The sequence below is a fragment of the Mustela nivalis genome, assembly GCF_964662115.1.
Source record: "Mustela nivalis genome assembly, chromosome: 14".
Lineage (NCBI taxonomy): Eukaryota > Metazoa > Chordata > Mammalia > Carnivora > Mustelidae > Mustela > Mustela nivalis.
This window is the reverse complement of record NC_139033.1, coordinates 86,513,761-86,529,315: the sequence shown is the minus strand read 5'-3', so window position 1 is coordinate 86,529,315 and position 15,555 is coordinate 86,513,761. Positions and strand designations below refer to the sequence as shown.

The following is a 15,555-nucleotide window of genomic DNA, read 5'->3' as shown; positions in this document are numbered from 1 at the left end:
GTAATATTCCTTGGCATCTATCATGATATATATCTCACATCTTCTTTATCCATTCATCTATCAATGGACTTGGGCTGCTTCCATAAATTGGCTATTGTAAATAATGTTTCAATAAACATATGAATAAGTTCTTCATATGTTTTGGATACTAACCTTTTATCAGATATATCATTTACAAATATCTTCTCACATTCAGTAGGCTGTCTTTTAGTTTTGTTGATTGCTGTGCAGAAGCTTTTTATTTTTTTTATTTTATTTTAATTGATTTATTTATTTTCAGAAAAACAGTATTCATTATTTTTTCACCACACCCAGTGCTCCATGCAATTCGTGTCCTCTATAATACCCACCACCTGGTACCCCAACCCCCCACCCCCCCGCCACTTCAAACCCCTCAGATTGTTTTTCAGAGTCCATAGTCTCTCATGATTCACCTCCCCTTCCAATTTACCCCAACTCCCTTCTCTCTAACTCCCCATGTCCTCCATGCTATTTGTTATGCTCCACAAATAAGTGAAACCATATGATAATTGACTCTCTCTGCTTGACTTATTTCACTCAGCATAATCTCTTCCAGTCCCGTCCATGTTGCTACAAAAGTTGGCTCTTCATCCTTTCTGATGGAGGCATAATACCCCATAGCGTATATGGACCACATCTTCCTTATCCATTCGTCCGTTGAAGGGCATCTTGGTTCTTTCCATAGTTTGGCGACCATGGCCATTGCTGCTATAAACATTGGGGTACAGATGGCCTTACTTTTCACTACGTCTGTATCTTTGGGGTAAATACCCAGTAGTGCAATTTCAGGGTCATAGGGAAGTTCTATTTTTAATTTCTTGAGGAATCTCCACACTGTTCTCCAAAGAGGCTGTACCAACTTGGATTCCCACCAACAGTGTAAGAGGGTTCCCCTTTCTCCACATCCTCTCCAACACATGTTGTTTCCTGTTTTGTTAATTTTGGCCATTCTAAATGGTGTAAGGTGATATGTCAATGTGGTTTTAATTTGAATCTCCCTGAGGGCTAGTGATGATGAATTTTTATTAAAAAAAATTTTTTTTAAGATTTTTTTTAAATTTATTTGACAGATAGAGATCACAAGTAGGCAGAGAGGCAGGCAGAGAGAGAGGAAGGGAAGCAGGCTCCCTACAGAGCAGAGAGCCCGATGTGGGGCTCGATCCCAGGACCCTGGGATCATGACCTGAGCTGAAGGCAGAGGCATTAACCCACTGAGCCACCCAGGCGCCCCTGAATTTTTATTTTGATGTACTCCCAATAGTTTATTTTTGCTTTTGTTTCCCTTGCCTCAGGAGACATATCTAGAAAAATATTGCTATGGCTGATATCAGAGAAATAATTGCCTGTGCTCTCCTCAAGCATTTTTAGAGTTAAGGTCTCACAGTTAGGTCCTTAATTCATTTTGAGTTTATTTTTGTGTATGATGTAAGAAAATGGTCTAGTTTCATTCTTTTGCATGTAGCTGTCCAGTTTTCTCAACACCGGTTGTTGAAGAGATTCTTTTTCCCATTGCATATTTTTGCCTCCTTTGTTGAAGGTTAATTGTCCATATATTTATGAGTTTATTTCTGAGCTTTCTATTCCATTCAGTTGATCTATATGTCTGTTTCTGTGTCAATACCATATGTTTTGATTACTACAGCTTTGTACTATATCTTAAAATACAGAACAGTGATACCTTCAAGTTTGTTTGTGATCCTTTCAGTTTTTTTCTTCTTTTTCAAGTTTGCTATGATTATGTGAGATTTTTTGTGGTTCTATACAAATTTTAAGATTATTTATTCTAGTTCTGTGAAAAATGCTGTTGGTATTTTGATAGAGGTTGCTTTGAGTAATATGGACATTTTAACAATATTTTTTCTCCCAATCTATGATCATGGAATATTTTTCCATTTCTTTGTACTGTCTTCAATTTCTTTCACCAGTGTTGTATAGTTTTGAGAGTACAGGACTTTCACTTCCTTGATTAAGTTTACTCCTAGGTATTTTATCATCTTTGGTGAAATGGAATGTTTTCTTGATTTCTCTTTTTGCTACTTCATTTTTAGTATATAGAATGCAATAGATTTCTGTATATTGATTTTGTATCCTACAACTTTACTGAACTCATTTATTAGTTCTAGTAGTTTTTTGGTGGAGTCCTTAGGATTTTCTACATATAGTACCATGTCATCTGCACATAGTGAAAGTTTAAGTTCTTCCTTACCAATTAGATGCTTTTTATATCTTTTAATTGTTTAATTGCTGTGGCTAGGACTTTCAATACTATGTTGAATAAAAGTGGTAAGAGTGGGCATCTTTGTCTTTTTCCTGACCTTAAGAGAAAGGCTCTCAATTTTTCTCTAGACTGTAATACCTGTAGGTTTTTCATATATGGCCTTTATTGTGTTGATATGTTCCCCTAAACTTGCCTTGTTGAGGGTTTAATCATGAATGGATGTTGCACTTTGCCAAATGTTTTCTCTGTTTCTTTGAAATGATCATATGGTTTTTGTTCTTTTTCTTATTGATGTGTTGTACTATGTTGATTGATTTGTGATAAATGAACCACCCTTGCATCCTAGGAATAAATTCCACTTAATCATGGTAATGATTTTTTAAAAATGTATTACTGGATTTGGTTTGCTAATATTTTGTTGAAGATATTTTCATCTATGTTCATAAGCATTATTGACCTGTAGTTCTCCTTTTTTGTGGTATTGTTATCTGGTTTCGGTGTCAGGATGATACTGGTCTCATACAATGAGTTTGAAAGCTTTATTTCCTCTTTTGTTTTTTGGAACAGTTTGAGAAGACTGGGTATTGACTCTTTTTGAAAATGTTTGGTAAAATTTACCTGTGAAGCTCTTGGTCCTTGACTTTTGTTTTTTGGGAGTTTTTTGATTACTGATTCAATTTTATTGCTTGTAATTGGTCTATTCAAATTTTCTTTTTCTCCCTGATTCGGTTTTGGGAGTTCTATGTTTCTATGGAGGTTTATCCATTTCTTTTAGATTGTTCAATTTTTTGGCATATAATTTTTCATAATATTCTCTTATAATCCTTTGTATTTCTGTGGTGTGGGTTGTTTTTTCCCCTCTTTCATTTTTGATTTTGTAGTCTTGAGTTCTCTCTCTGTCTTTATCTCTTCTTTGATGAGTCTGGCTAAGGTATGTTAAGTTTGTTGGTCTTTTCAGCAAACTTGGTTTCAACAAACCTGACTCTCGTTTCATTGATCTGTTTTATTGTGTGTGTGTGTGTGTGTGTGTGTGTGTGTGTGTGTTTTAGTTTCTATTTTGTTTATTTCTGATCTAATCTTTATTATTTCCTTCCTTCTACTGGCTTTGGGTTTTGTTTGTTCTTCTTTTTCTAGCTCCTTTAGGTGTAAGATTAGGTTGCTTATTTGAGATTTTTTCTTGCTTCTTGAGATAGGCCTGTATTGCTATAAACATCCCCCATAGAACAGCACTTGCTGCCTCCCAAAGATTTTGGACTGCTGTTTTTTTTTTTTTTAATTTTTTATTTTTTATAAACATATATTTTTATCCCCAGGCGTACAAGTCTGTGAATCACCAGGTTTACACACTTCACAGCACTCACCAAAGCACATACCCTCCCCAATGTCCATAATCCCACCCCCTTCTCCCAACCACCCTCCCCCCAGCAACCCTCAGTTTGTTTTGTGAGATTAAGAGTCACTTATGGTTTGTCTCCCTCCCAATCTCATCTTGTTTCATTTATTCTTCTCCTACCCACTTAAGCCTCCATGTTGCATCACCACTTCCTCATATCAGGGAGATCATATGATAGTTGTCTTTCTCTGCTTGACTTATTTCGCTAAGCATGATACGCTCTAGTTCCATCCATGTTGTCGCAAATGGCAAGATTTCATTTCTTTTGATGGCTGCATAGTATTCCATTGTGTATATATACCACATCTTCTTGATCCATTCATCTGTTGATGGACATCTAGGTTCTTTCCATAGTTTGGCTATTGTGGACATTGCTGCTATAAACATTCGGGTGCATGTGCCCCTTTGGATCACTACATTTGTATCTTTAGGGTAAATACCCAATAGTGCAATTGCTGGGTCATAGGGCAGTTCTATTTTCAACATTCTGAGGAACCTCCATGCTGTTTTCCAGAGTGGCTGCACCAGCTTGCATTCCCACCAACAGTGTAGGAGGGTTCCCCTTTCTCCACATCCTCGCCAGCATCTGTCATTTCCTGACTTGTTGATTTTAGGACTGCTGTGTTTTTAATTTCATCTGTCTCCATGTAGTTTTTTTATTTCCCCTTTGATTTCTTGGTTGACCTATTCATTGTTTATAGCATGTTATTTAACCTCCATGTTTTTGTGCTTTTTTCCAGATATTTTTCTTGTGGTTGATTTCTAGTTTCATAGCATTGTGTTAAAATGGATGTATGATATGGACTTTTTTTGTTGTTTTTGTTGTTGTTGGGGCTTATTATATTAATATGTAATCTATTCTCGAGAATGTTCCATGTGCACTTGAGAAGAGTGTGTATCCTGCTATTTTAGGATAAATGTTTTGAATATGTCTGTTAGATTCACTTGGTCCATATGTCATTTAAAGCCACCAATTCCTTGTTGATTTTCTGTTTGGGTAATCTGTCCATTAATGTAAGTGGGGTGTTAAAGTCCTCTACTATTATTGTATTGTATTGTATTACCAATTACTTTTTTTATGTTTGTTTTTAGCTGCTTTGTGTATTTGGGTGCTCCCAGGTTGGGTTCATAATTATTTGCAATTGTTATATCTCTTGTTGGATTGTTCCCTTTATGATTATATAGTGCCCTTCTTTGTGTCTTGTAATATCCTTTGTTTTAAAGTCATTTTTTTCCAATGTAAGTACTACTACTCTGGCTTTCTTTTCACTTCCATTTGCGTGATTAAATCTTTTCCATCCCTTCACTTTCAATCTGCCTGTGTCTTTCAGTCTGAAATGAGTCTCTTATAGCAGCTTACAGATGGGTCTTGCTTTTTTATCCATTCTGCCACCCCATGTCTTTTGACTGGAGCACTTAGTCCATTTACAGTCGAAGTAATTATTGATAGGTATGCACTTATTTCCATTTTGTTCCTTGTTTTATGGTTGTTTTCGTAGCTCTTCTCTGTTTCTTTCTTCTCTTGTTCTCTTCTCTCATGGTTTGTTGGCTTTCTTTAGCAATATAGTTGGAATCCTTTTTCTTTATTTTTTGCATACCTATTACTGGTTTTTGATTCGTGGTTACCGTTAGGTTTGTATATTACATTTTATGCCTATACAGTCTACATTAAATAATGGTTGCTTAAACTTGAACCCAGTCTTTATTCCTCTCTACCATGTTTCAAGTATATGGTGTCATATCCTTTTATTTTGTGAATCTCTTGACTGATTTTTATAAACTTATTTTTATTGTTTTTGTGTTTCTTATTTTTCTTACTCCTACTTTCTTTTCCACTCAAAGAGTGCCCTTTTAACATTTCTGGGTTTGTGGTCAGGAATTCCTTTAACTTTTGATTATCTGGGAAACCCTTTATCAATTCTGAATGATGGTCTTGCTGAATAGAATAGTCTTATCTGTAAGTTTTTTTTCCCTCTCAGCACTTTGGGTATATCATGTCACTCCCTTTCAGCCTGAAAGTTTCTGTTGAAAAATTAGCAGATAGCCTTATGGGGTTTCCTTTGTACATAGTTGTTTTGTTTTATTCATTATTACTATTATTATTATTTTGCTGCTTTAAAAATTATCTCTTGACCATGGACTCTGAGAAACAAACTGAGGGTTTGGAGAGGAGGGGTTTGGGGCGTTAGGTGAGCCTGATGCTAGGTACTAAGGAGGGCATGTATTGCATGTAGCACTGGATGTGGTGTATAAACAATGGATCTTGGAACACTGAAAAAATAAAATTAAATTAAAAAAATAAAAATTCTCTCTTTACCTCTACTTTTTGCCATTTTATTTATTTTTTATTTTCAATTGTATTTATTTATTTTTTATATTTAATTTTATTTTTTCAGTGTTCCAAGATTCATTGATTATGCACCACACCCAGTGCTCCATGCAATACATGTGCTTCTTAATACCCACCACCAGGCTCACCCATCACTCCATGCCCACCCTTCCAAAACCCTCAGTTTGTTTCTCAGAGTACACAGTCTCTCACCAAACTGTGGAAAGAGCCAAGATGCCCTTTAACAGATGAATGGATAAAGAGGATATGGTTCATATATACAAGGGAATATTATGCTTCTATCAGAAAGGATGAATATTCAACTTTATATGAACATGGACAGGATTGGAGAAGATTATGTTGCATGAAATAAGTCAAGCAGAGAAAGTCAATTATTTATTTTTAAATTTTTTGTTTAAATTCAACTTAGTTAACACACATGTATTCCTATGTATTATTAGTTTCATAGGTATAATTTAGTATCATTTATATATAACACTCAGTGCTCATTATATCATTACCCAGTTTCCCCATCTGCCCCCCCACCTCCTCTTCAGCAACCCTCAGTTTGTTTCCCATGATTAAGAGTCTCTTATGGTTTGTATGTCTTTGGAGAAATGTCTGTTCATGTCTTCTGCCCATTTCTTGACTGGATTTTTTTTTGCGGGGGAGGGGTGTTGAGTTTGTTAAGTAATTTATAGATTTTAGATACCAATTCTTTTTTTAAAAAAATTTTTATTTATTTATTTGACAGAGATCACAAGTAGGCAGAGAGGCAGGCAGAGAGAGAGGAGGAAGCAGGCTCCCTGCAGAGCCTGATGTGGGGCTCGATTCCAGGACTCCCGGCCCATGACCTGAGCCGAAGACAGAGGCTTTAACCCACTGAGCCACCCAGGCGCCCCTAAATACCAATTCTTTTTTTCTTTTTTAATATTTTATTTATTTGACAGAGAGAAATCACAACTAGGCAGAGAGTCAGGCAGAGAGAGAGGAGGAAGCAGGCTCCCCGCCAAGCCGAGAGCCTGATGCGGGGCTCGATCCCAGGAACCTGGGATCATGACCTGAGCTGAAGGCAGAGGCTTTAACCCACTGAGCCACCCAGGCACCCCCCTAGATACCAATTCTTAATCTGATAAATCACTTGCAAATATCTTCTCCCATTCTCTGGGTTACCTTTTAGTTTTTTTCACTGTTTCCTTTGCTGTGCAAAAGATTTTCATCCGGATGAAGTCCTAATAGTTCTCTTTGCTCAAAAGACCGACTTTAGTATTTCTTGCAGGATTGGCTTTAGCCAAGCCTGGCTTGCAGGCTTCCTTTAGTTTTGTTTGTCCTGGAAACTCTTTATCTCTAACTTTAACTCTTTATATCTATTCTGAATGACAGTCTTGCTGGATAAAATATTCTTGGCTGTGTATTTTTCCCATTTAGCACACTGGATATGTCATGCCAGTCCTTCTTGGCCTGCCAGATCTCTATGGACACAAATGCTGCCAATCTTATGTACCTTCCCTTGTAGGTTAAGGACCTTTTGTCCTGAGCTTCTTTCAGGATATTCTCTTTATCTTTGTAATTTGCAAACTTGACTATAATATGTTGAGGTGTTGATATATTTTTGTTGATTTTGGGGGTGATCTCTGTGCCTCCTGGACTTGAATGCCTCTTTCTTTCCCCAGATTAAGAAAGTTTTCAGCTGTAGTTTGTTCAAATAAACCTTCTGCCCCTTTCCTCTGCCCCTATCTTCTGGGACTCCTATAGTATGAATAATATTTCACTTTATGGAATTGTTGAGTTCCCTCAGCCTGCCTTTGTGCTCCAGTAGGTTTCTTACCCTCTTCTTTTCAGCTTCCTTATTTTCCATCATTTTATCTTCTGTATCACTGATTCTCTCTTCTGCTTCTTTCATCTTCATTTTTATGGCTTCTACTTCGGACTGCATCTTGGTAATAGCATTTTAAATTTTGGTCTGACTAGATTTTAGTTCTCTTGATCTCTACAATAAGGGATTCTCTAGTGTCTTTTATGCCTTTTTCAAGCCCAGTTAATATTTTTATAATCATTGTTTTAAATTCTAGTTCAGAATTTACTTATATATGTTACTTATATATGTATTGATTAAATCTCTGAAAGTGAGTACTCCCTCCTCTTCTCTCTTTTGGGGTGATTTTTCTCCATTTTATCATTTTGTCCAGAAAAGAAAGGAAGAAAGAAAGAGAAAACAACCAAAACAACAGTAAGCAGCAGTAGAACAACAACAACAACACTCCACTAGATTCTGGGATTCTGGGTGTGTTTTGGTCTGCTTGTTAAAAGAAATTAGGTCTCAAATAAGAAACACACACACACACACACACACACCCACTACAATGTAAGAAAAAAATTTTAAAAACATAAAGTATATATAAAAATAAAAATTAAGAATAAAAAAGAACTGAAAAGAGAAAATAACCAAAAAATAATACTAAGAAGACCAAAAAATAAGAATACAAAGAATGCTATATACTATTTTCCCCAAGAGCTGAAGCTTTGCAGCCCTCAATGATCAGTAAACTTGGTGAGAGTGAGTTGTTTGTGCTGGTCTTTTGTGGGAGTGGTCTGTTGCCTGAATTCTTAGGTGGACTTCCCTAGTGGAAAAGAGGCTGCAGTGAGCAGAGGCAGAGCCTGGAGTAAGTGGTCCCAGACTCTACTAGCTGGTGCTGTTTTGTTCCCTGAAGGCTTTCAGCACTGATAGGTGGGATGAATATGCCTGTGTCCTGTTCTCTAACCCTGGAGCTGAAAATTTGCACCCGCCCTCTTCAGTGAGCTCTCACAGAAAAGCAACCAACTCACCCTGTCTTCCTGGTTTCTGTCAGAACTCTGTGTTCACCTGGTCTGTGACCAAGCATTTTTTTTTTTTTTAATCTTAAGCATATGAATGAGTTTCAAAACTCCAAATTTTATGGACTCAGGCAGTGTGGACCCACACTGTTCCTTCCAGGGGAATGGGGGCATCTCACGAGACTTCTGCCTTTTGCTCAACCCCTCCCAAGAATGTGGTTACATGACCATTCAGTGGTTCATAGTTTATGACAACATAGCAGAAAGCCAGCACCTAGAGTTGTTCTCAGCCGGCTTCCCCACTCCTATGCCAGGGAAGTAAGCCACACAGGAACCACCTGTTTTTCTTAAGACCCCAGGGATCCTCTGACCTCACTGTCACACCTAGGATTCTGCTCTGCTTCACCACCTGAGCACCTTTAAGCCAGGCACATCCCCCACCATAGAAGATTTCTAAAAGTTCTGTTGCTTATAATGCTTTTTGGTAGCCTCCTTAAGCAGGGTCCCTCCTCTGTGCTATATCCTCAGCTATATCACACCAGATTCAAGTCTCCACACCTCCTGTCTTCCAAACTGTGGTTTACTGGTAGACTTAAAGCATTTGTTTTCTCAAATCTCTGATTTCTCGAGCGTTCAGAATGATTTGATAACTATCTGGTTGTACTATCTGGTTGTATGTGAGGAACAAGGCAAACCGGATCCCCTTACTCCTCCACTATCTCAACTCCTCTACATTTTGCCATTTTTATTACTATGTGTCTTGGTATGGACCTCCTTGGGTTGATTTTGTTGGAGGTTCACAGTGTCTCTTGGGTCTGGATTTCTGCTTCCTTCCTCAGATTCAGGAATTTTTCAGCCATTTTTTCTTCAAATAAAATTTCTGGCCCCTTTTTTCTCTCTTTTCATTCTGGGATCTCTATAATGCAAATGTTATTACACTTCATGGTGTCACTGATTTCCCTAAGCATATTTTTATTTATTGTTATTATTATTTTTCTTGCTCTTGTTCAGTTTGATTGCTTTCCATTACTCTGTCCTCCCGGTCACTGGTCTGTTCTGCTTCCTCTAGTCTACTATTCATTCCCTCTAGTGTATTTTTAATTTCAGCTATTGAGTCCTTCATCTATGATTGGTTCTTTTTTGTTTTCTGTATCTTTGTTAAGGGTCTCACTGAGGACCTCCACTCTTTCTCAAGTCCAATGAGTATTTTTATGACCATTACTTTAAATTCTCTATCAGGCATATTACTTATCTTCATTTTGCTTAGGTCTCTTGCTGTGGTGTTGTCCTGCTCTTTCATTTGGGACATATTCCTTTGTCTCCTCATTTTGTCTAATTCTCTGTGTCTGTTTTTATGTATTGGAAAATCAGCTATGTCTCCTGCTCTTGAAAGTAGTGACATTATGAAGAAGAGGTCCTGTTGTGCTTTGCAGTTCAATGTCCTCTGTTCACCAGAATGGAAGTCATCCAATCTTAACTCAATGTGAGGAGGCAGGATAGTGCAAACACATAGTGTGGGATTGGGATTCAAGAAGAGCTGGGATTGAATCCTCACTTCTCTATTCACTCCTTGTGCAAGTGATTCCATTTTTTCCTAAAGCTTAGGTTCTTAATATAAAAGCATTCTAAATGATAGCCTATACCTTATAGTACTGTTGGGAATATTGAAAGAGATAATGCTTCTTTATAAGAATTGAATATAATTATTACCATTATGATTGCTACTAAGGAAGAATTTTCTGAGTTGATTTGAAAAGGGTGAGCAGCAAGTGTACATCTATCAGAGATTCCGTAAAGGAGATTCCCACTGGCTAGAAAATTGGCTTAGTGACTTCTGAGGTTCATGGCAACACTTGAATTCTGTTGTTTCTTGGTCAATTCATGGTGAAAACAGATGGAAGGCCCTGGATCATTAAAGTAAAATAAATTAAGATCTCTTGAAGGCTTTTATAGATAATGGTTGTCACCATCTCCATTATCTGAGAAACAGGAGCATGAAGCTGTATCTTCAACCCCATATTGTTATCATCACTGTCATTGTCATCATGATTGATTATGATATGATCATGTCATATTTTAATTATGAATACCTTACTCTAGTGATTAATTTAAGCACCATATCTTACTTGTAAGGTAGATAACACAAATATAATTCTTTCAACTTTACAGATGGGGAAAATGATATATAAAGACTTTCTCAAGGCCACTCAGATAACCACTCATTTCTCCCTTGGGCTGGTCAGTGAGTCCAACTATTGTTATTCCTTCTCCATGATTCTATTTTGGTGGGATGGCCAAAGTGGAGGGGTACATGGAGACTTACCTCTCTTTTTTTATGTGCATGGGAGAAAAGAGAATAGGACACTATTACTTCTTGACATCTATTACACACTGGGCATTCTCTCATAAAATCTTATAATGAAGAAGGTATTATTTATCCACGTTTTACCTGAACTTGAAAATAAGACAGGTGAATTAGCAAAACCATAAACATGAGTTTTGATTCTGGTATATGTATGTGCTTAATTACTAAGGTTATTTGCAATTCTAAAAGTCTGTGACTCTTAAAAATGGGAGAGTATAGATCACTCGTCTCTGACTACAGTGTTGAAAACACAATGGGCTTGATATCATATCTAGTGAGCTGTAGACCTGGGATTCTATTAATACCACATCTTGGCTCAGAGTAGAGAATAAGTTCCCTTGGTGGGCACCCACTTTGAATGGCAAGACCAGTTAGGTGGTTTGATTCAGCAATATTGTTATGCAACATCAGATCTTAAGCTCTGGAAGTGTTCATTGTTGCTAGCCTGTATCAGGGAGTATTCAGACCAGTCATTACCACATGGCTGGATCTGTTGTAAAGATTTGGAACTTTCAGGTGTAGCTTAATATGCTCCTGAGTCATGCAAGTCTCACTGCTTTCCAATGATGTGGTAAACAGATATTTTTATGTGATTCAGAGGTAGATTTTCCATGTTGTTCTATGTCATAGTTTCCCAGCCCATTGTTAACATTTCTTCTCATAGACTATTATTGCCTGGTTGATTCTGACTTTTTAAAATCAAAATGTATTTGCATTGGTCTGGTAGATATAGGCTTAATTTAGTTGATCATAAAGATATAGAATCCATCTATTACCATCATCTTATAATTAAGTTCATTCAAATATTTTGTACCATTTCCATCCTTGCAAATAAGAAAATTGGGAAATATCTGCAGATTGCAGATGTTTCCCTTTTGTGGTGTCTTTCCTGAAACCTTTCCTTGTACCTCCTTCTTCTGTATCTAACCATCTTTTTTTTTTACCTTTTCCCTGACACAGAAGTTCCTGAGGAGAAAAAAGGATGCTTCAGGCGGGCCTATGACCTATTTTGTGGCTTGGACCAGCAGAAGGGCCCCAAGATGACAAAGGAAGAGGAGGAAGCTATGAAGCTAAAGATGACAGACACCTCTGAGAAGCCTTTGTGGCGAACAGTAGTGAACATCAATGGCATCATCTTGCTGTCTGTGGCTGTTTTCTGCCATGCATTTTTTGCCTGAGCCTTGCCTTCTGTGGCAGGTTGTATTCAGGAAGGCCAGACTTTTTACCCTGCCTTCTTTAGTTCTATTCTGTGGTGTTAAGCTGGTGATAAAACCGTCAGTTGTAAATTTTGCCTTGTTGATAAGTGTGTACAGCTGTAATTACTGGGCTAACTAAAGAAAATCATTAATTTGCTGTTAACTTATGTTTTTGAGGCCAGTGTGGTATCATCAGCTGTTCATATTAGAGCAGCAGAAGGAAAGCCCAACTCAGTCATGTCCAGGAAAATGAGCACCAAGAAAGAAACCCTGCCATGTGTGATGCAAGTTTTTCTCAGGTAGATTCAGAATGTCAGTGTTGTTTGTGATTATTGAATATTATTTTAAGATTGTGATCTCCCTGGCTCATGTTCTTTTCCCTTCATGACCATCTTTTCTTAAGAAAAATATTTACCCTCTCATTATATCCTTGCCAAGTTTTTCCTGGCACAAGAAAAATCAATCTGATAAACAGACGAAATGCATTGAAGCTGAAGATGGGAACTTGATAGGGTCCCTGTCCTGGATGCTTTGCTCTCTGAAGGGAAAGCTTGAGGATGGCAGGACTTACCCCAAATGGAGGAACCCAGGCACCAGCCTTAGGCCAGTATGGAAAGTGCATAATCTTGAGTCAAGGGGATTTTCTGGCTTTCTTTAAAATGTCTGTTGTGAGTTCTTTATGTTTGCGATTTCACTTGTCATTTGCTTTGTCTAGAATGTCTTGGGCACTCAGTAATGCTTATGGACCAAAGGAATGATTTGGGCACTTACTTATAAATACTTGCTTTATTTTTATGTAAGCCTGGCCCTTGGTTAATCTGGTGTGTGTGTGTGTGTGTGTGTGTGTGTGTGTGTGTGTGTGTCTGCACAAAGTACCCAGTACACAATCTGATGACTTTCATCAATTGGAAGGCATTTTCTAGAGGCCACTCTTCCCCACAGCGTGGATGCTGACAAATGAGCTTACTGATCTATCTCACATAATAGAACAAAGGTACCTCTTAGGGCATCTGTCTTCTCAAAGCAGCCACATTCTCCTGTAACATGGTAACAATTATCCCAAGATTCTCCTCTCCATGAATTCATGTGACCACAGCCTTTCCTTTTTGGGTGTCTTAAGTGGTGATCATCTATTGACCAAAGTTAGGGTAGGTGGTCTCTGTTCTGAGTGGTAACATTGAACACTTTCAGTTGACAGAAGTATATTTGTTCAACCTAGGGAGACGTTTTAAAATATAGTTGTAATTAATTAATTAAATTCTTTTAGTCCCACCTATGAAATCTCAATTATGTTGTAATATAAACGTTGAAATTAAGAAAAATTTACATTAGTATTGACCTACTTCAAGCTAGTTTAGGAAAGAGCTGGAATATGAGATTCTGTGTTGCTGAGAGTGCTTTCTAGGCATATAATTGGTTCAACAGACAAAGGGATGGCTTGTTCTTTTAGAAGGTAGGACACTATTTGATACACCCTCCATATTGCCCTTAAGTGAGGCACAGAGGAGGCAAATGTGGAGAATTTCATGTGGCTGGCATTACTAAGCAAACTCAGTTTCATGTGAAGTTTGCGGTATTTTTGAGCTTTGAGAAGATAAAGGGAAAGGATTGAAAGCAGGTGGATGAAATGAGCACAAAGTAGATTGTCCTGGATTAAGTTTCTGGCATTGCCAATTATTCATGTGTATATTGTGGTAAATTATTTTACCTCAACTGTGTATTTTTATCTTTGAAAAATGGGGACCTTGGTGCTTATAGCATCTACCTACCTCCTCTGGATGTGACTAGATCACTTTATAAATGGTATGAAAGATACATACCTGAAAGATGCAAAACAGATGTTATATTAAGCTTCATTTAGTCCCATAAATTAAAATGCATTACTTTAATACTAATAAAAAACATTAAAAATGTAACATCCGGGTTTCCTGTTTTCTAGATATTCTAAGTACTGACCATGCATGTGGTAAGCTTTAGTTGGCACAAGATGTGGATTAGGAAATAGGAGCCCAAAAAAGGTGAGAATGGAGTCTGGCAAATTGAATAAAAGGTAGCAAAGGAGATGATGTCAACCTCAAGTTCTCTAGTAAATATGAGGTAATTCTACTTTCAATGCATAATGTCTTTTTAGGACAGACTAAGTTGTTTGGGTGACCAGGGGCCAGTAAGAAGTACAGAGGAAGTATAAAGGAGTACAAAGAAGAGCTACTTTTTTCCCCCTGAAATGGAAGATGGGTATAGAACTGAAAAATCAACAAATCCAAAAGGAAATCAAAGAGAAGAGCAGCAATTCTAGAGACTGAAAGCCAACCACTTTCTGAAAGGTAGAATGTGCAGAGAAGCAAATCCAAAGCAACGGGAAGATAGACCATGGGGGGAGGGGCTGGCTGCCAGCAAGTAGTGGAACAATGGAACACAAAATCAGAAGTTTTAAAAGTCTGCTCCACCGAGGGACATTGCTCCAGAGGCTAAGCAGGGGTGGAGCTCTTGTGGGGACAGCATGGTCTCAGGTCCTGTGGGGTCACAGAAGGGTTGGGCATGTCTTCGTGTAGCAGAACTCACAGGTATTAGAGAGGGGAAGCTGACTACAGAGATGGAACCAAGGAGTGAGCTCTGTCAGCTTGGAGTTACCTTAAACTGTGATACGTGGCACAGTCAGTCCACTGCTCTTTGTGGCAGATCTGGGGAGACCTCCCTGGAAGAGCAGAGCAGCAGAAATCTCCAGGGCTTGGGGACTCCAAGCAGGCTGTTTGCCAGAGACAGAAATGCTCGGTCACAGGCTGGGTGAGTTTGGAGTGTGTCCAGAGACTAGGGAGAGGCATGTGATTGAGTGCTTTTCTCTGAGACTGTGCTGAGGAGTGAGGCCCTAGCTTTTGGCTCCCCTCGGCCAGAGATCAGGAGGCCGTCATTTTCATTCCTGTCCTCCAGAGCTCTACAGAAAATGTTCAGGGAACAGAAGCTCCAGAGAGTGAACCCAAGCAGATTACTTAGCCCAGTCCCGGGCAAGGGTGGTACAATTCTGCCTTGGGCAAAGACACTTGATAATCACTATAACAGGCCTCTCCCCCAGAAGATCAGCAAGAACATCCAGCCAAGACCAAGCTCACTGTTCAAGGACAAGAGTGGAATTCCAGAGGAGGGGAGAGCAAAGCATGGAATGCATGGCTTTTCCCCCATGATTTTTTAGTATTGCAAAGTAAATTTAATTTTTTAATGTTT

At 38.1% G+C, this 15,555-nt stretch overlaps 1 protein-coding gene across 1 annotated transcript in view; it reads left to right on the top strand.

Moving 5' to 3' along the window:
• Positions 1–14,252, top strand: part of SLC5A1 (solute carrier family 5 member 1) — an 82,010-nt gene extending 67,758 nt beyond the window's left edge. Inside the window, exon 15 of the mRNA XM_082697884.1 lies at positions 12,101–14,252. Coding sequence (XP_082554010.1) covers positions 12,101–12,318 — 218 coding nt within the window. The 3' untranslated portion in view covers positions 12,319–14,252. The remainder of the gene's footprint in view (positions 1–12,100) is intronic.
• Positions 14,253–15,555: the final 1,303 nt, after the last annotated feature.